Consider the following 22,965-nt stretch of genomic DNA (forward strand, 5'->3'; position numbering starts at 1 on the left):
TGGTGTAAAGTTATGTATTTATATAGGAATTTAACAGTTGATTGGGACGCTCAAACCCGACGAACCTACTAATATTCGATTGTCCACGCTAAAGTGCAATGTTTTGATAAGCTAAAGTACGATGGGCATTGCTATTCAAAGGAACTCTTTTAAGCCCGACGCTTCAAATAGAGGGACGAAAGATATCAGAGGGAGAATCAAACTCGTACATAGAAAATAAACTGACAACGCTATGGCTAAAAATAAAAAAAACCAAACAGACAAATACTAGTACAGAAGACACAGCATAAACTAAAGACTAAGTAACACGAACCCAACCAAAACTGGGTTGATCTCAGGTGCTCCGGAAGGGAAGCAGATCCTGCTTCACATGTTGCATCCGTCGTGTTGATTACAAATCCGGTAAATAGTCTAATTCGGTAGGTCACATTCGTGAAAAGGGAATGCTGTTGTAGTCACGGCAAAAGGAACATAACGATATCATCTGTGAAACGGTTATTCCATATCGGTCAACCATTCAATACGCTAAAGTCGATTTTTTTCGCGTAAGTTCGTATGTTCGCTAAAGTATAGATGTTAGCAATGTAAAACAGCATTATGACGTTACTCAGTATGTGTTAACTAACATGGACATGCCTGATGTTGAGAATATAGTTCAGATTAAGGTTTTGTATTAAACTAGAAATAGAAGGCGGGCGTTCATATTCTGTGTTTATTTTGTAGATGTATCATTATTCTCTATATGGTTCCATGTTGAATCTTTACTAAATCGTAAAAAAATGAGTTTGAATAGACATGCAAACGATCCATGATTCTAAAAGAAGATGAAATCAAATTGTATCCATGCTTAAATTGAAAGATTTAAAAATCGAATAACGGATAACTTCTTTTTATTTCTTCACATATCTAGATCAATTGGAAAGAAACCTATGCTTACAATTCATTTCTTAAAAAATAAAGGCTTGTCACATATTTCAATTGCTCATATATAAAAGATACCCTTTGTGGACGTCGCCATATGGCAACGTTTCTATACATTTTACCTTTTTCAGTTATACTTCATCTGTTGATGATATTGTTAAAGTTTTGTTCATCTTTAAATACACATGTATTTACTTATGTTCAAAGACGTGCATACTGTCAAATAATAAAATTCTGATGGTTTCGTCTCTAAGATTATATGCAAGATTACCGCTGCTACTTTTACTAATAGGTGCAATTTTTGTACCGAGACGTTATTTCTATTGTCTATATTTGTGTTTTATTTATGTAGTTTTTGTTAGTATTGTATGATTTTTAAATTTGTGTTTCTTGTGTATAATTCGGAGTTAAGTATGACTGTTCCGTGTCCTTAACATATTTTGGACCGTTATCAACGGTTTGCTAGAATCAATGAAATTAGCCATGAAAAATAATCAGAAACAGTTTTCTTTTCTCAAAATTCAAATTATAAAAATGTGTCGAATATTCTAAAAAAAATTAAATTGTTGAATTTCAAGCATTTATCAATCTTGGAATATCAGAATATGCCATCTAGCACACAGAAATATCCCTTTAAATCTGACCAGACGCGTATGTACTATAGTAGCCAAGGAAACTATAGGAGAAAAGACTTGCATTATTGAAACATTATTGTCGTTAACAAGATTACCCGGTAAATATTGCTGAAATACTCGACGTAGTGATAATTCAAGTCACAAAATCGAGGCGTCAGAAGGAAACTTATTCTAATGAAAATTACAAATGACTGTCAATCCTAGAACTTCAATATTTTAAACAACGCTTTTTAATTTCTTCAAATTTTAAATCTAAATAACCAAAGGAACTGATCCTGAAGTTAAAAAAAAACTATTGCCACTCGTTAACCACTGCTTTTCAAAGTTAGATTCACATCGTTTGGCAACAATGTGTAGAGAGCGACTGTGATTGTAGATGTGGCTAGACTAAATGAAGGAACGGGACTCTGCAACATTTTAATCTGGAGAGACATTTAAAGTTAATGCAAGAATGAACTGGCCAACTTGCAAACTGGTATATTGCGCAATATTGATAAATGCTTGTAATGTTGTCTCCAATGTTTACTTTTTTGTATTTTCTAAATAAAGGAGTTTTATTATAGACAGACCACGAAAATAAATAGTAAATAAAGATTATAACAAAAGTAATAACACTATATATTTAACAAAAAAAAATCAAAAAACTCCCCGCTGATATGTGATTCTATAAATGCAGAGCAAATCTCTTTTTCCAGTTGAGAATTTTTTTTTAAATTGAAATACACAGGTGTGGTAGTATGATTAGTTAAAACTATCAACATATTTACTATATTCAAACATGTAGGTTTGGCTAGCCATTTCTTAAAATGTGCTGTATCAGGTCAGGAAAATGGTAGATAGTTATTTTGTAGTTCAAAACTAAATCTGTTTGTGTGTGTCGTTTGTTTTTTTGTTGCACTTTGGTGTTTCTGTTGTTTAGTTGCTTTCCTATAGTTGATGTGTTTTCATCTGTTTAAGTTTGTTACCAGGATTTGTTTTCTCACAAATCGATTGATGACTTTCGAACAGCGGTATACATCTGTTGCCCTTAGGTGAAAGAACATGTAGTCAGACTCTATATCTCAGCTATTATTAAGAATCAAATTTATTTTATTGTATTTATAAAAACATAGGTAATTACTTTACAATTCCAACGATGCAACGAGTTCGTAATAGTAGTGTTTATTAAGGAGAAAGGGGATATGTCGTATATATATATGTACCTGTCTAATTTGGTCTGTTATACCTTTCAGATGAGATAAAAGATATAAACGGTAAGTGTTTGTAATTACATAAGCAACACGACGACAGGCAAATGTGGAGCAGAATCTGCTTACCCGTCCGGAGCACCTGAGATCACGCCCAATATTCGGTGGGGTTGGTGTTGCTTAGTCTTTAGTCTTTAGTTAAGTTGTGTCTTCTGTACTATTTTTGTCTGTTTGTCTTTTTGTTTTTGGCCACGGCGTTGTAAATTTGTTTTCATTGGTCTTCAATCTATGAGTTTGACTGTCCCTCTTGTATCTTTCGTCCCTCTTTTTTAAGTCCTTTGTGTGTAACATATACTTTCTATTTTTAATTACAGACAACATTTTGAAGTAAACATTATGCACTATATAGTTTCGTTAGTAGGTGTCTATACAATATCTTCTATAAGCCATCACAAATAATGTTAATACAGAAACACTTGAACATAACATTTTGGTTAAAGTCATTCATAACCAGACGCTGCATATTTTACGGGTTCTTCGTGTCCCATTACACACATTTATGTCGGTCTTTCGTTTGATCAATCTTGACACCCCTTGGTGTGTTTAATCTTCAAATATGCGTTATCTTTGATATATTCTAAACAAGGCATCAACTATTGATGATTTTCAATATTGATGTTTTCAACGAATGCGTTTTAAGGACGAATATTATATTCTTTCTTATTATAAAAACGACTACTTTTATAGTATCTACAAAAAATTAAGTAATCTTGTGTCAATATAAAATCAAGCTACAATAAATTAATAACAGGTTTATTTATAAATATCGAATAACATAATAATCAATAGAATTAATAGCTTAGTATAATTCTTCAGAAATGAAACGTGTATTTTTCTTATTTTTCAGCAAATAGTTAGTGTTATATACCAGATAAAAAAACAAAATTGATCAGTGTAAACACAAAGTAGACATTGATAATTGTTTAAATGAAGTTTTAGTATTGATTATTGTTAAATAACAGGCTCACTGAGATTGCAGCAATGCCTTCTGAAAGAAAAGTTCTTTTTGCATTTGGCCTGTTTTTTTATGACATCAACATAAGGCGATGTGGTATAATTGTCACTGAGAGAACTAACCACCAGTTGTTGAAGAAATAAAGAGAATCGTTATTGTCCTAGCTCTATGATAGTATCCAATTATTATAATATTTTTTTCATATCGCATGTATTATCAGCCCTAGCTCAAGGGCTGATATTGACAGAGGGCTGATAATGCATGAGATATGAAAATTGACAATTTATGATCTTTTTATCATATGCTTCAACAATGGAGAAAAATAACAGATTCATTAAAATGATCCTTTTACGTGGTTCCAAAAAAAAGTTCAAAGATTGAAAGGTTCACTGACGTCGGACCCCAGATTTAGATTTAGATCTTTCTATCATAAGCAAACAGAGAAGAAAAGTACTTTAATATGAACGAATCGATAACATAAATTATTCAACAATATACATTATCTTAGATGCTCATACAAAAACAAGATTGTTATTGGCAGGAAATGGCCACAGCATTTATTAACAGATATGATATATGTACTATAACATGAAATCCAATTTGTGATAAGATATATGTACTATTACATGTATATGAAATGCAATTTGTGATATGAACTAAAATTAACTGATAAAAATGCATATGTGTCTTTGAAAATGTTATATGATGATCACCGAATATGTTTGAGGTGGCAGACCATATATGAAAAAGGTAAGTTCAAGATAAGCTATTGACCCTGGAAATCAGAGGATAATACAATCATACGATAATAATAAGTTTGTAAACTGCAAATATGTTATCTAAGCGCAGCGAAATCTGCCATAAATCAAGCGACTAACCCTGGATATCAGAAGTTATCGCTACCAACGCAAAGTTTACATGTTTGAATGTAATAAATTTCTTTCCAAGTTATCCATTCAATTTCTATATGGATGCAAGTCCCCTCATCGTCCAGGATTCGTCTTTTTTCTTGAATGACCGTCTCGTCATTAAAACTTGTGTACATCTTTCCACATTGAGTGATGGTTTAATCGATGTAGACAATACAATTCTGAAATAAACAAACAAAACCAAACAGCAGTATCTTCCGTAGGAATTGCATTCTACTAATTTAAGGGAGGGTGGGCGGGTTTTAGAATATAAATTTATGCCTAAAAATGCGTCTGGTTTTCCTAAATGTTGACGTCAAAAGGAGGATTATAGGGTAATCAATCACTTGCAAAGATCGATAATCCAACTAGAAACCAAATACTATTACTTGACGAAGTAGTATAACGACGGACACTGGTATGAGCACTACCGATAACTGATTTAAAATTTAGATTTTAAATCCTATTATGAACACTGTTTGAAAAAGTCATCTTTTGTTAAAGAAACTTTCTAAATTATGTTTGAAACGTTAAAACAATGCGTTAATTTCATAAAAAAAAAATTATAATTATTTATTTTTTTACACAATATACTTTTCAGTATCCAAAGGATTGTTTTGTACACTACTTTGTTATGTTTTTCACTGAAAACGTAGCATTGAGGTGTATTTTCCGGAATTTGCCGAATATCAACGGAATGCCATGCGATAACGTTACGGAAAGGCATGTGATAAAATTTGAAGCATGTGTACCATTCCATTATCCCAAAGCTTGTCCTAGCTCTATGATATCATAATGTACCATTCCATCATCACAAGGATTGTCAATCAAATTTCATAGCGAACTTGATGTGACAGATTGTCTCTTGTGTAAAACACTAATATCTTATCAACTTATATTTTATATGATGTACATATGTATGTGTTGATACGACATAAATAATTGTACATATATACTTCTTTTTAGAAGCTACGTTAATCATGAAATACTGTTTAGAGTTCTGAGAATGTAAATATTTTGATGAATTAATGATATGATTGATTATTGTTTAGTGATAAGATGTTCCCACTAACTGAACTTATATCTTTTTTATTTTGTAGTGAATAGTAAGTGTTATGTACCATACAGATAAGTTTACTGTGTATAAGTATAAACACACTGTGTTAAGTTTGAGAATCTCGAAGAAGTAGTGGACTCGAAAACGATGGTATGGTTTACAAATCCTCTACTTTTAGATATTTTCTACCCTACATTTGTACATGTATTTTTTCAATACGTGATAATAACTGTCATTTATACCCGACTTAAATAAATAAGTAAATTCAAAGCAGTATACGAGTAAGGATATCAATTAGAGGGTAACTTATGCATTTTATTAAACGTTTGTCAACCTACATTGTTTATTTTGTGTTTATAAGGTTTCACAAAAAACTTAAATAAAGCAATTTTAAAACAGTAACCAAAATTGTTTGTGAGTCGATTGTTAAATGGGGCATTTGTATTATGATTGAAAACGGAATAAAAATTAGCATAAAAAAAACTGGCACAAAATAAGACAATACACATTGTTATTGGACTTTTTAAAGGTTCCATCAATAAACATTATGTGTGCTTTATTATAAATGACATTGTTAAAGGTATACTTCATATCATACAAATGTTCAATGTACTATTTGTGTTATCAATATCAACACTGAAGCAGTGTTAGACTCCAATTAATGGAGTATTGACGAATAATTATAAACCTTGTATTAAAATGTGCTATACCTAAGTGAGTAATCCGTTGTCAACCTGCTGCAAGACAAAACTTGTGAACGATGTCTAGCTTCTGTTCAACGGAAGAAGCGACTTTCCAAAATTTCAATCGGCATATTTTGTTAAACATTCTTGAAAACACCTTTACCTTCAAAGGGGTATTTTTCAAAGATAACAAGAAAACTTACTACATTTTCAATATAGACTCATCGTTGACAGCTCAAATAATTTATTATGTCTTTAGATTGAAACATGTGAAAGTAGATTTAACCACTGTGTCTTCATATTATACGATAACAGACATCTATCAAACTATTTTGTCTTCAATTTATGATAGAACACCGTTTTCAATAAGCGGATTTGTTTATGAATCTTAACTAAACAAATTATAACTAATTTTTTAAGTATTACCACGGATGGGGTATATGTGCTTTTAATCTCTGTGCATGTTGTGAGTATCATCAGTTCAATGACCAGTTCTTCTATGTTGATATGATTAAAAGCATTTCTGTTAATCTTATACCCTTTCGGATAAACTGAGATCATCACAGGTTTTTACGTGAATTTTGTGAATTCGTTTGTATTTTGGTGTTTTTTTGTTGGGATTGTATTGTCATTTTATTCCTCTTTTAAGAGAGTAGTGCATGTCCGTTAGTATATCCCATCTCTTTTTGCGGTCAAATCGGAAAACGCTTCAGAGCGCCTAGTACGCGATGAGTTTTCATTTTAATGTTAATTTCACTGTTGACTTTCAATCATTTTGGTCCATACATAACAGTGTTCTAATACAGTCTTCTAAACCAGTATGCTCTATAACCGACCGGTTATTCCTGTTGATGTCAACATATTAAACAAAAATATGAAAAGTTTTGGCGTCTGAATAACCCCCATAATCATAATTGAAAAAAAAAAACAGGGATGTAAAACTACATCTTCAAATAATTTCTCACTGCATCAAAAGAGAATTTAATAACAGCAGTAGGTTATAAATAATAAAATGTTAGGTTGTGTTAGATTTCATCAACACTATCGAACTTAGTCATGAACATACATAAAATACATAGCATGGTACATACATTCACACATGAGTGACGCTAAAAGAAGCATTCGCCATGTTGTATCAAGTTATAAAAGTGCCATTTAACGACTTTTTAGGAAGAGTTCATACGTCAGAACTATAAGTAAATGTATGTACTTTGCTTGGTTAAAGAAACAAAACATAACAAATGTACAATTCTATTATTCAAATCCTAACAAAAACAGAACAATTTCCATTGCAAATCCATAATAGATCTTATTCGTAAACTTTTACTCATGTTGAAGGTCCTCGTGTTGTATTTTTTAAATTAATACAATATTTCCTCATTTTAGCTGTGCTACCTGTAACGGGTAAGTACTTGGAACACAAGATTAAATAAATCATTTGATTAACATAAAAATTGAATATATATATGACCTTGTCACAGCTGATATTATATACCATAATAGAGATGAAGTTCTCTTTCACATAAATCATATCGAACATATTGACGATATAACTGATGTGTCAAAATTGAACCACGTCAAACTCCAAAACCTTTCCCACATTCCTTAGGGCTATGGTTTCGATCAGTATACTTGACATTTTTGTTGTAAGAACTAAACAAATACATGATATATTTTAAATATCACGTGACTGTTTTCTTTCAATCAAAGCATATCACGTGACCCTTAACTTTGAAAGCCTTAAAGTGGTCAGAGATACTTAAACTATATTAAAATAGTATACACCACAACATTCACAAATGGCCGACGAAGATGATATAAAACATGTGAAAAATAAATGATTTGAATTAAATTAGCAAAACATTAATGTTATTTCCTCTATCTTTCAGGTATATGGCCCATACACATGGTGTAAAATAACACTAGACAACGCAGATACAGAGAAGAACGAAAATATTGATAAAGATGAATAATCTAAAACAACGCTTGATTTTTTCTTTGTTATTTGGATATTTACTTATGTATACCTGTGATTGGTTTATTCTAAATATTATTTTTTTTTCGTATTGTGTTTTATTTATTTTAGTTATTTACATGCAACTTATTTATCTACATCAGCAAATGGACAATGTTAAGATGTTATTATGAATTTCGGATATGACATATAATCTACCAATCCAAAACTAAATACAGTTTATATGCAATAAATCAAGCACTGTATGATTTGAGTTAGAATGAGATGTGAACAACTCATCAAACATTTTCATTTAATATGTAACGAATTAAATCACTGCAACGAACCTTCTAAAACTGTCTTTTAAATGTTACTCATGTATTATATTGGCTTAAAACCTATAATCCGCTAAGTATAAACAAAGGAGGGACAAAAGATATCAGAGCAATAGTCAAACTCATAGATTTAAAATAAACTGACAACGCCATGGCTAAAAAAAATAAAAAGACAAACAGACAAATAATAGTACGGAAGACAAAACATAAAAAAAGTAAAGACTAAGCAGGACAAACCCCACCAAAACTGGGGTTGCATTCGGGTGTCTTAGAAGGGTAAGCAGATCCTGCTCCACATGTTGCACCCGTCGTGGTGCTTATGTTATTCCAAATCCAGTAAAACAGTCTTGTTTGGTAAGTCACAATCTGTGGAACGGTTATTCCATAACGGCCGACCAACTCGTGATAGCGTCCGTAAATTTACGAAGGGATTATTTCAATTTCAATAGCTTCCTTGTGTACAGCAATCCTCCATCAAGGAAATCATGATAGGAAATACAAGCCCGGGAATATCGTATCAATTGGGAGATAAATTATCCGTATACAAGCGCCGCTGGAATGTTGCTACATAGAAAAGTAGTACGATGCAAAGTGGATATTCCAAACTAATATGACAAAAGAACTCGACAATTCAGAAATACAGCAAAAAAATTCTGTTTCGCAAACTCTAGATAGAAAATTGAAAACTAAGAATCAGTTAATCAAGGCAATGTGAAAAATCTCAAAGTCTCACGATAGATATACAGATCGTTTCCCAAAGGACAAGGTACGATATGACCCATTTTTGGCCTCATATTTTCTCATTTTTGGAAAGCTACTTTTCATGTTAAAATATTCCATGAGGTTTGAAGTTTGTTTGGATGAACTTCAAAACCACTATTATTCGATACTGGAGGAGGTGAGGGGGTAAACTTTCTGTTATTATTCAAGTATTGTAATTATTATTCATTTCTCAGGTGTTCAGTAAAACTATTTTTTAGTTTTTAAGAGCGTGAGCCAATGTGACCCAGGATTTTTTTAATGTCATGTGAACTGTTGTTGCTCATTTAATCGCCATACTTTCTCTGGGTTACGTAGGCGCACGCATTAGATTTCAAGAAACAATTTTAAAAAATCGTTATTTTTTTGCTCTTTTACTCCCCTCACCTCACCCATTTTCCAAAATTAATGGTTTTTAAGTTCATCCAAAAAAACTTCAAACCTAAGAGAATATTTATATTCGTAATAAGTACCTTTCCAAAACAAAATTTAAAAGATGAGAAAATAGGGAAACATGTAAATACAAAACCAATAGAGGAGTTAGATGTAAAACAATGTCAGAAAGACAAATATAACCTTGAACAAAATGCTGCCAAAAAAAAATTTAGGAAGACGCTCAAGTTTGTTTTATGTTGTTGTTGTTTTTTTGTTCTGTGGCATATAATTTAATCAACATGAAAGAAATTGACCCGACTAAAACAATTCAGATACCAAATATTTCTCTTAATGATAACAAAATAAATCATAATTTATTACAGCATTGCTGACCAAACTCCCTATTGTCTGAGATATTTGTTATGCTTTACGTCAATAAAAGATACCAGGACTAATTTTTATGTATACACTAGACACGCGTTTCTTCTACATAAGACTCATCAGTGACTCTCGAATCCAAAAACGTTAAAAAAAAAAAAAAAAAAAAAAAAAGTTAAAAAAAAAAAAAAAAAACCAAATAAAGTACGAAGTTGTAGAGCACTGAGATCCAAAATTCCTAAAAGTGTGCCAAAAACAGCTAAGGTAATCTATGCCTGAGTGTTATGTATAATACAGTGTGATGTTTTCCTTTTAAAACATGTTTTTGTTATTGTTTATTGAACTTATGATACTTGATAAGACTTTTTATTAAAACATTGATGTTCAGTGTAGCTTGAATTCGAAAGTGCTAACTATTTGAAGTCAGATCTGCTTACCCTTCTTAAACATTTACAGTGTCAACCTCTGCAAGTTTTAAAACAAAGTAAGCAATTTATTCATTTCTTATATTTAATCATTTAATAATCATGATTTACATGACAGAGGGACAGTCAAACTGATATATCGAAAATAAATTGACAATGCCATGGCTAAAAATGAAAACGCCAAACAGACAAACAATAATACACACGACACAACATAGAAAACTAAAGAATAAGTAACACGAACCCTACCGAAAAAAAGGTGATCTCAGGTGCTACGGACGGGAAAGCAGATCCTGTTCCACACTTGGCACCCGTCATGTTCTAATGTTATTACAAATCCGGTAAATAGTCTAATTCGCTAGGTCACATTCATGAAAGGGGAGGCAAAAGTAGTTACGACGTAAGGAACATATCTAATATCATCTGTGAAACGGTAACTCCACAACGGCCAACCACCACGTGATGGCGTCCGTAACTTTCACGAAGGGATGATTTCAATATAAAAAAGAAGATGTGGTATGATTGCCAATGAGACAACTATCCACAAAAGACCAAAATGACACAGACATTAACAACTATAGGTCACCACACAGCCTTCAACAATGAACAAAGACAATACCGCATAGTCAGCTATAAAAGGCCCCAATAAGACAACGTTAAGCAATTCAAACGAGAAAACTAACGGCCTTATTTAAGTAAAAAAAAAACAATTTTTAAAAATGAGAGTTCACCATTTGCAACTCTTGTTTCCTTTTGAGCAGTAACCATCATGATAGGAAATACAAGAACGAGCATATTGTATCAATTGGGAGACATATTCCCCGTATGCAGGTGCTGCTGTTATGTTGCTTCTTAGAAATGGAAAGTTTTTTTCAACCTACCCTCATTGTCAATTTTCAAATGTAAGTCAAGATATGAGGCCGAAACACTGTATCTGTTTTATCCTTTATCTCTAGTGCAGTGACCGTTAGCTACTAGTTCTTGTGTCGTCTGGTCTCTTGTAGAGAGTTGACTAATTGGCAATCATACCAAATCTTTTTTTTTTGTTCACATTTATTTTGTAATATCATCTATACATATTCCCAGTTATTATGGTATAATTCAATACAATAGTTTGTGTTGTTTATTTAAATTATGATTACCGAGTCAAGAATGCAGATCAAGAAATTTATACATATTATTATAATATATACATATATACCAGCAGCTGATTGCTAACCTGGGCAATCGGTGGAATATTACAGGATGCATCAAGAAAAGCTTGGTTTCTTGGTGTAACAATGTAACACGCATATTTGATGAATAAATATATAATGTTGTTAAAAGAAAAAAAGAATGCAGATCAATAACTAATGTCCTTTACATAACTGTACACTAGCTATATATAGTCAATACAATGAAGTCTTTATCTAAAATGTTCAAATGATATTCACGTTATAATCTAAATTTAATGTTTCACAATTTATCATCTAAATACACAACATACATAGATAACCGTTATTGATTCAAATGTAGAACGTTGTTACCAATGGTTATATACCTTACCTGTGTAGTTTACATTGCGGACGATAAGTGAAAAAATGGCACAGGCAGCCTCAAGAACATGTGAGATATGTATCAGTGCTACAGGATCCCAATACTGTTTGGAGTGTGAACAATACTTTTGTGAAAATTGCAAAACTTTTCATAGTAGGCAGAAGATATCAAAAACTCACCAGTTCCAGTCTTCCTCGGATGTTTTCCCGGAAGGTAAATCTTTTATCAGGGAAATGCGTACACAACAAACAATGAACAGAGAAAGAGAATTGCCTTCACCAAAGAGGTAGGGAAATATATTTGTATATTATACAGTTTTTAAAGTTACGTATTTGACAATGCAAATAATGGAAACAGTAGTATACCGCTGTTCAAAACTCATAAATGTAAACTTGTTATCAAATGTTTGATTGAATTACACATTATCTTCTTGCATACATCAGCATTTGAAATTGCAACGGTGCTGATTAAGTTTGTTTACATATTGTGTACACCAGTTTATTTTTATTTTCGATAAATCAATTAGAATGTCTCTCTGGTTTATGTCCCTCCTCTTTTTTCCATTACGTACGTTAGAACACAATGGCTCGATCACGATTGCGTTTAAGTAAATAAATATTCTTATGATATGCAAACGCATACAAGTATCATAAATTATTTTCAATGGTGTTTAGATTTTGTAGTTTTCGCAAATATACTGCTTGTTAAAATGTACCTGCCTGTCTAGTTGAAATATTTAGAACTTCTTTATACTTATACGATATCAGGAAAATATAAAAGTCATTCATCACAACTGAATTTGAACTATTGAGGCACGTATAATAAAAATACGCCATACTGTTTGACAACACCATAACAAAGTCATACTGTTTTGTTAAGGGTAGTTTGTCCTTTTGTAAATAGTCTTTGTATGGCATATCTTTCCTCATATGGAATTGTCCTCCTTGTGATATTTTCACCTCTTTTTAACATATTATCGATTGACAAAGTTATTCGCAGTCGACTGTCAATGAAGAGTTCAACCACCCAGCATTCACATTCACAATCGACTGTAGATTAAGAGGTTAACGAATCCAGTAGTCACTTTCACAATCGACTTTTCTTGATGGGGTGAATGATTTTATCATTCACATTTCCGAAATGCAGATGAAGTTTGTACAAGGGATTTTGATTGTATAATATGAGAACTATCAGTTATTACAAAATAATTGGAATACTCGTATATAGTTCTTCAACAAGTTGAAACGAGATTACAAATATGCTGTTTTATGAATGGTTAAATTAAAATAGTTCGTCATTTCATTCAGTTTTTTATTGTCTGTAAGAAAGACAGGGAAAAGGGTATGCAAATCAGGAATAATTCTTTAAGGATTTGGAATATAAAAAAGAATGACGTTAATGAATTGTTTCCTTGTTGGGTGTAAACTCTTATATTATTTTGATGATGTCATCCGATTTGGTTTAAAGCAATGACATACACCAATAAGACTAAATAAAAAGTCGAAATTAAATGTAAGATCTTGTCAAAAAATTAGGAACACTACGTAACGACAACCCCCACTTACAACACATGGTGAATTGTGATACTCTTGGTAGGTAAACAGCTTCTCCTCTACACTGAACCATAGAAAACTTCCCTGAATTTAAGCAATATATCTTCCTGGTAAAAAAGAAATATCTCTGTCTGTGTGTGCGCGGATCTTTTTCTTTCTTAATTAATTAATTCGAGATTCATTAACTTGGTATATGACTCTTGTATATATTTCAAATGCTGTTTTCTATTTTTGCACTGATTATGTGTCTACCAGTTATTAATAGCTTAGTGTTGCTCATTATAGTGATTACAAACAGGAAGTGAACACAACAGAGCGAGGGAGATACGTGTACGAATGCAACACGTGTGGGTAAGTTCCTTGTTTCTATGGACATGACACAAAGATGTATTTATGCATCTTATGGTGTATCCAAATTATGAAGACAAAACGTTTTTTATTCCTTAATTGCAATGAAGTGCAGAATATATTAGGTCTTCGAAAATGCAACTTCTTTCATTTGTTCTTATTTAAAACCACATACATTGTAGATGATTGCAATGTTTCAGAAATATCTTAAACCCATTGATGATAACACAGAAAGAGTGATTAAGAGCAGAATTCTACCTCTCAACTTGCAAAATACTTTGATGTTAAGCAAATGGAAACATGTATGGTGCAAGAATAATTTAGGAAAGGTCGTACAATACTATTCAAAGTTCTTGATAAACCATTTAAGTTCTGTTTGATTGAAAATTCCAGAACAACATTGAACAGCGTAAACACAATACTCAATAATGAACGACACATCACATTTTCACATTGAACAGAAGCAAATATACTGGTCTGTTTGTTTAGACATCGTTCACTTATACATATATAACTAACACCATTGATCTGTTTCATCTTTTCAGAAAGGAAAGGGGTGATTAGTAAGTATTATCTACGTCTATTGTAAATGACAAATATCTAAAACGGTCATCTACTACAGACAAGTTTTACAAATACATTTTGTGTGTCTCAATCACTTGATCGTTCTATACTACACATGTTATAAAAGAATAAATAGTAAACACTGACCATGAGATACATACTGCAATATTAAAACAAGATCATCATAATATCAGCTGGATATGGTTGAATATTACCACGTTTACGATATTTTCTTGTCATTCGATTTAGTTTTTGAAGTGTTTGATTAGGTTTGTTAGTTTTATTTTCTAATTTCAACCAGGTAACTAATGACTTTTCATGATAACTTGATTGCGGGATACTAATAACACAGAGGACATTTTACTGCCCAAAACAGCAAGATGTTTACATGAGCAACACGACGAATGCTACATCTGAGTTTTCTATGTATTGTTTTAAAATTGCTGTTTGTTGTTGTCCTTTTTTGTCCAGGTGTTGTATTTTTTCATTGGTTTTTATGATTTTCGAATGCTCATTGTATCTTGTTGAAAATGTCTTTTGAGAAAATAAACAATTTATATCTATTATACTAGCATTGAAAAATGGTCCCCTTATAACATATTATATTTGTTTCGCCCACACATTGTTGTCAATTTAAGGGAATTATATGCGACTGTCATACAGATTACAGGTTAAATTAGTTATAAAACCAAATTTACTCCCTCATTTCCGTATGAGGAAATGATTGTACCAAGTCAGGAATATGACAAATGTTTTTATTCGTTTGATGTGTTTAAGGTTTTGATTTAACATTTGATAAAGGACTTTCCATTTTGAATTATCTGTTGTCTTGTATGCTGGTTTAAAGTAATAATATATTTTTGAATCCTAAAGGAAAAAGGAATACTGAAGTGACAATTATTGCAGTAGTGAAAACCGAGTGGAACTTACCATTGTTTTATTTAGTTTATTCGGGACTGATGATGATTTCGAGGTTATGTTGTCCTGTGTTGTTTGTTTGTTAAATAATTTTAAAATGTGTTTACAAGTATTTTACATTGGCATTAAATGTTTTAAAACGGATTTTATTTATTTCCTCGACTTGTATTAACGTACAACAAACCAATGAATGCTTATTATACAAAAAAAAACCAATGAATTAATCATAATAAAATTAACGGTACCATTTTAATGCATGTATTAAAATTAGATTGTGTGATAAAAACCTGGTTTATAAAGCCCGTACAGAAATATATTATTAGAAAATGTATTACATCTACATAGTTATGTAACAAAGGTGATACACCATCAAACTGCAACAGATTATAGAAGTGTCATTTCGTGTTCGTGTCACATTTATAAGTATAAAACAGTTGTACATTGTAGGATGTACACCTTCTGCTATATATGTCTGATCTAACAAAAACTTTGATTTCAAAAATTATCTCAAAGGCATTGATGAAAAAATTGCAATGTTCTTTTACCAAACAATTACGTATATCGATGATGTCTTGTAAATCAATAAACCACATGTCAATGTGTACTTATATCTCATATATCACAGTGAACATAACATTAAGGATATAACCGAAAGAACAAGTTATGCTTCTTATTTTGATTTTTTTTCAGAATTGACATCTTCCATTTAGTAACTGTAACAAACAATTTGAACTATCCATTTATCATTTTCCGATTTTTTTCAGCACTAACATACTGATTCTACATCACATAACTTTACAGTCACAACTAAGGCCGATGGGTCTTATCTCATTTCGACATGTCAAGGTTTTCCTAGATCTTTAATTATAATAACAGTTGTCTGATTCTCAAATTTAAACTTCGTACCGTATTCAAGATGACGCAACTTTGACGAAATTATGATTTGCATTGCAAGTGAAACATGTACATCAGACATAATTTACTCCATTGACGTACATCGATAAGAGACCATGTAATTCTTCAAGTTTGTTGTTGATTTGCCTCTCCTTATCGAACTGATGAGATTTGATTACCAGTTAAACATGTTTCCATCAAGATATAATTAGCATAGTTGATAAAGAAAATTAATAAAAAATCTACTCTTTTCTATCAAAATATTCAACAAATATCAAGAACTACTGAACACATGGACTTATTTAATTATTGAATGAACTCAACTCTGTAAAATTTTGTTACCATTGTGAAGAAACTCCGGACCGTCTCTATGAACCTGTATTTGTACATCTAGCTACAATAAGCATATCAAATAAAATTTGATGATTGTATAAATAATTTAATTTTCTCTAACAACTGTTTAAATACTGAAACTCGTACATACCTCATAGTATTGCTTTGCACATACTATCCTTTATTGGCACTGTATTGATACAAATAAAATACATGTAACACGATATAAGCACATCTTTAAAGTTTTATTTAAAAATCATTAACACTTCAAAACAATAGTTAGACATATTTAAAAAGTGATATTTCTTTATACTTATTTAAGATTGCATTTTTACTTTTATTGTTTCAGTTACAAGTAAGTGTTATGTACCAAATAGATAAGTATATTGTAATTAGTTACATAAAATATATGAACGACAGGATAATACACAGTAAATATTTTTAAGTGTTTGTATTGAAATTGGAAAAAAAAGGTTATCAGTAGACAAAGGAACAATTGCACAGAAGTAAAAATCATAGAGATATTTTGACTTGTTAAGTGTTAAGGATATACACATCTGGGGAGCTTCAAATTTCTAGAATTGAACTTTTTTCTTTTAAAACTTGATTTTTTGGTATTAACTGAAAAAATTATATGGTGGTGGTCCACTTATTGTTTTGCTACGGCTCTTTAAAAGTACCCAATTTTGATGATTTTTCCGTTTTTTCATAATTTTTTTTATCCATTTTGGGGTTATTATCCTTAAAATAATCACAGTTCCACAAATAAACTTTTTTCCATAATTTCAATAAAGATGATGTGGAACAATTTGAATAAATTTGACTTTAAAAAAACTAACGATAGGTGTTAATAAAAGAAAGTTTTATCATAGTTTAATGCTTTTTCTTGTCACATTTACCATTCTGTCAATTTGGTAAATTTGTGGTTTTCTCTGTTTTAAGAACAAAATGCATATTATTTCAACTTCTCTGTTATTAATGATTGAAAAGAAAGTTAAATAAGATGTACATGTTTCTGGTAAAATCATTTCTTGTATCTCTCATCCATGTTCTCAAGAGACCTACGTAGTTTAAATTCATACGGAAAAAAATGAACAATACCAGTACAACCTTTCCGTTTCTCTGTGTAGATGAAAAACATGGTTTAAGTGAAAAATATTATGATGTAGATAATAACAAGTTGTGAGCTATCACGACATACCAGTAAAAGTCTGAAATTGCCTATATCTGTTCTCGACTTATTGATTTTTAGTCAAGCAGTCTAAATGAGGCTAAAATTGATTTTATAATACTCGACTGTAATTTGGTCCGTACTTTACTGTCTAAACTTATACTCGAGATACCAAAGGGACAGTCAAACTCATAAATCTAAAACAAACTGACAACGTCATGGCTAAAAATGAAAAAAAGACAAACAAATAACAGCACACATGACACAGCATAGTAAACTACAGAATAAACAACAATAATCCACTTAGTCTGAACAATACTCGACCTAATCTTTACTAACATAGTCCTATTTTTTTTTGTATCTATCTATTGTACTTCATCAATTAAGGAACTGTTTAAACAATAGTTACTTCCCCTGACTAGTAAGTTGAATAATAAGTTTGAAATAACAATTGCATATTAAATATAGTATTGAACCGAAAATATCACGATACACATATTACTTAAACACCTCATTATCAACATTTACATATATATAAATCACAATCAAATAAAAATAAAACAAGCTGATCAAAACGGCTACAGTGCGAGGGAAGAAAAAAATTGCTAAAGCAAATTTACAGATCTAACATTGTTGGGTTGATGTTTAGATAAGTTGTTTATAATAATGTAAACAGCCATGTATCACCACCACTGCTGGTGATCCGATGGATATATCTGTTGTAGAGTTGTCACTGGCTCAGACGTACTTATTAATATTATTATTTTCTGTGACTGTGACTGTATCTTACATTAGTTTGTAGGATCCTTAACTATAGATAATTTAGCTGATCTGTAAAAATAACATCTCCATGCCTGATATATCATATACTGTAGTACGACGCTAGATTAAAACTGACGTGAAAAGGTAACATCCGGCCACCGAAAGCTTCATTTTTATGAAGCCCAGGTGGTCGTGTGGTCTAGCGGGACGGCTACAGTGGAGGCGATTTGGTGTCATGATATCTCAGTAGCATGGGTTCGAATCCCGGCGAGGGAAGAACAGAAAAGTTGCCAAAGCAAATTACAGATCTAACATTGTTGGGTTGATGTTTAGACGATTTGTATATATATATATATATACATATACATAACATAGTATATAAAGCAACCTCCTAAAGTGAGAAAATGACAACTTTCTTTAAGATTCTATATATAGCACTATAGTAATCATTTATTACCTTTTAGATAAGGACTTGCGTTCTAATTTTGCAGATCACATTTATTTCAATTGAATATAAATATTTCGTTGTTAAAATTAAGGACATGATATACAAGAAGCACTTAAACATGAAATCATTTAAAATATTGTAATATTGCAATGTAACATCAATTTACTTTTATTAGATATTCTCTCTGGATAACTAATAACTTATATATCAGGGATACTTAGTGCAATGCTGTACACTAAGTAAATTGTTAACAGCAATAGAGTGCAATAAAAATATATTATCAAAAAAAAAAAAGAAGCACTTAAATAAGGTTTAATTACCTCAGTATATGTGTACTTTACAGGTAAAAAGAAATCCCATTTTTTATAAACTTGTGTTTTACTTATCTAATGGAGTCAAAAGGCGTTGTGATTTTAGTTAAATAGGATGTTGCAATTTGGAACGAATGTTATTCTGAATTAAATACTCTCTGATCGGGTGTGATATTTTAAATGAATATTCGAGTATGGTACAGACTGTCGGCGAGTAATGTCGAGTAAATTTAAGACCAATTAAGACTGGTCGTGTCAAAAACAGTACAGTCGACTACAGATCAAGGCCATTTCAGACTTTTCTTTTGTAGTGTATACTATTAAATAATTGGACAAAACAAGTTGTAAGTTGTAATTCCAAATGTTCCGGTCATGCAAGTGAGAGGTTTTACTAGCTATAAAGCCATGTTTAATCCGCTATTTTTCGACATCAGAAAATGTCGTTTCCCCATCAAGAATATGACAGTTGTTATCCATTCGTTTGATGTGTTTGAGCTTCTGATTTTGCAATTTAGTTAAGGACTTTCCGTTTTGAATTCAGTATTTTTGTGAGTTTAGTAAACTTGTAAATTGGCTCTGTCACAGATTGTGGTATAATTTAGCATTTAAATATAACTGAAAATCGAAAAAAAAAACGCATTCATCTCTTTTATTGTCTGAAATAATACTAATTGTATTCTTTATAAATAAAAGAATAATTGTATAGAACATGTAGCAAGCATTTAAAAGAAGCAAAAACGTTCTTTAAGTTGTCTAAAATCCTTTCAACTGAAATTTCTACTTCATAGATTTTCCCTCAAACACTTAATGTTGTGCGAACATGAATTTCCGTTTTAATTAATATACAAAATAATCATGGGGTCATCAACTTTGTTTTATGGTATTTACCAATCCGTTATCAAGTTGCTTGATAAAAACCTAAACAATCGACATTTTATGGTCTCTAACACGATGATGTAACTCTTTTTTGACATTAAGTGCTAATTTTTTATTTACCTAGAACAATACTTTGAATGATATAAACCGTACAAACGAAGTGGGTGGCCCCTTGATTATTGTAATTCATTTAAACACAAATTAGTGTACCAACAACAAAAAGCTTTTAAAAGAAAAATCTATGGAATAGAAATTTGAGATTGGAAAATTTGAAAACAAATTTAGGAACGTTTTTCGTCTATCGGATGCGATTTCTAATAAATTTTTACCTATTTTGAATTAATTTAATTAGTAATATTTCAAAAATAAGAAAAGATGAATGCATTTTTTTCGATATTCAGTTTTAAATTACAACGAGCCAAAGTTATCGCTGTACTTAGCCAAATTACTGTAAATTGACCTTCACTATTCATTCAATAAATTCCATTGGTGTTGGTATGATTTATTTCTGAATATACATATACATGTATATATATATATATATAATTTTAAAGTAAAAAACACAAAAAATCACATCATAAATCGAACATTGTTTCTGTTATTTTATTGAACTTTATAAGCCCACACTAAATAGGAAGTGAAATTCGATCCGTTAATAAAATTCCGTAAGATATATACAATTACCGCATGACGTTACTATAACGTAACGTCACAAGTCGTTACTATAACGTAACGTCACAAGTCGTTACTATAACGTAACGTCACAAGTCGTTACTATTAACGATAACAATTCTGTCTGATGAACCGCTGGAGATGCGGTGAAAGCGCTAACAGAAACAATGTTCGATTTATGATGTGATTTTTTGTGTTTTTTACTTTAAAATTATATTTTCTGTACCAAGGACTTTTTATTTATCAAAATATATATATATATATATATATATATATACAACTCGTCTAAACATCAACCCAACAATGTTAGATCTGTAAATTTGCTTTCGCAAATTTTTGGTTCTTTCCTCGCCGGGATTCGAACCCATGCTACTGTGATATCGTGACACCAAATCGCCTGCACTGCAGCCGTCCCGCTAGACCACACGACCACCTGGGCTCTCAAAAAAAGAGCTTTCGGTGGACATGTGTTACCTTTCCACGTCAGTTTTAATCTAGCGGCGTACTACAGTACATGATATATAAGGCATGAAGATGTTATTGTTACAGATCAGCTAAATAATCTATAGTTAAGGATCCTACAAATTAATGTAAGATACAGTCACAGAAAATAATTATATTCATAAGTACGTCTGAGTCAGTGACAACCCTACAACAGATGTATCCATCGGATCGCCATCAATGATGGTGATACATGGCTGTGTAAATAATGTATAATACAACTCGTCTAAACATCAACCCAACAATGTTAGATCTGTAAATTTGCTTTCGCAAATATTTGGTTCTTCCCTCGCCGGGATTCGAACCCATGCTACTGTGATATCGTGACACCAAATCGCCTGCACTGCAGCCGTCCCGCTAGACGACACGACCACCTGGGTCCACTAGTAACCCGAATTTAGCTTGAACGGACAAAAACGTGTTTACGCTATTTAAATGAGATTAATTGTTATTTGATAAAAATTGACAAAAATTAAAAAATATTTTTACTTCATTTCAATTCATTTCAATTCATTTTAACGCCAGTCAAATAGATTTCTTTGCGGTGAATCAATTGAAATCAAGTTGCTGGTAATGTACGTCCAACTATTAGGCCACGCCCCCGTTAAACTATTTCAAACAGGCATCAATTCGTTTTAAACATCGTTGAGACCCGAGCTTTGTACAGATAAATCACTCAAGCAAGACAAACTTTATTTATTTATCGGGGTTTTTTTTCATCCAATTTTATCGAATTCAGTTAAATGTGTGTATTCTTAGTAAAGTTGCATGCTTCACAATTGTTAACAAATGAATGAACAATAGATGTGACATTTTTAAAAGAAATTTAAATAAAAACATTAAAATATTGATGCACGGTTTAAAAAATGTGATTCTGTTGAAAATAAAATAGTAAACTTGCAAACTTTCAATTCATTTGTTCTCATCGAGGTCCGCGTTCATGTTTCAATGCGATACGTAACATGAAAGTCCAATATGTTACAAATGTATAGACTCTACGATGTCCGAGTTCTGTCCGAAATAAATAATTGATAGCACTTATAAGACATAATGTTGGAATATTTGTCTTTTGTTGAAGTCGACACGTCTCCCTTTAGATGGCTTTCGGTTATTTCCGTAGTTCGGTTGCTGTCTCATTGGCGTATATCGTACATCTCCTTTTTTTTCGTGCATCACTTATTTATCATGTGCACTGATGGCTGAAAAAAATCTGATCATATACCTCGATAGCACTGCCTGTCACGTTTCTTTTGCATCAAATAGAGCGGTTTGATTTGGATTTGAATGGGTTTTACTAAACGTCTAGTGGCAAATATTTCACCCATAATACAGCCATTATGTCAGTGGCACATCTGACGAAAATTCAAACCACAGATTACAAATTGCGTTTTTTTTTCTGAAGTTTATTAACGAATGATATGCTGCCTTATACTCTAATATCAGTTA

The 22,965-nt window shown here is 31.5% G+C and overlaps 1 protein-coding gene across 1 annotated transcript in view; it reads left to right on the forward strand.

The window, feature by feature from the left end:
* LOC139494612 (E3 ubiquitin-protein ligase TRIM71-like) overlaps positions 1–14,633 on the forward strand; it is a 52,906-nt gene extending 38,273 nt beyond the window's left edge. Inside the window, exons 2-4 of the mRNA XM_071282771.1 lie at positions 12,398–12,454; positions 14,007–14,072; positions 14,615–14,633. Of these exons, the coding sequence (XP_071138872.1) occupies positions 12,398–12,454; positions 14,007–14,072; positions 14,615–14,633 (142 nt within the window). The remainder of the gene's footprint in view (positions 1–12,397; positions 12,455–14,006; positions 14,073–14,614) is intronic.
* The last annotated feature ends 8,332 nt before the right edge of the window (positions 14,634–22,965 follow it).

Source organism: Mytilus edulis, chromosome 11 (assembly GCF_963676685.1).
Source record: "Mytilus edulis chromosome 11, xbMytEdul2.2, whole genome shotgun sequence".
Classification (NCBI taxonomy): Eukaryota; Metazoa; Mollusca; class Bivalvia; order Mytilida; family Mytilidae; genus Mytilus; species Mytilus edulis.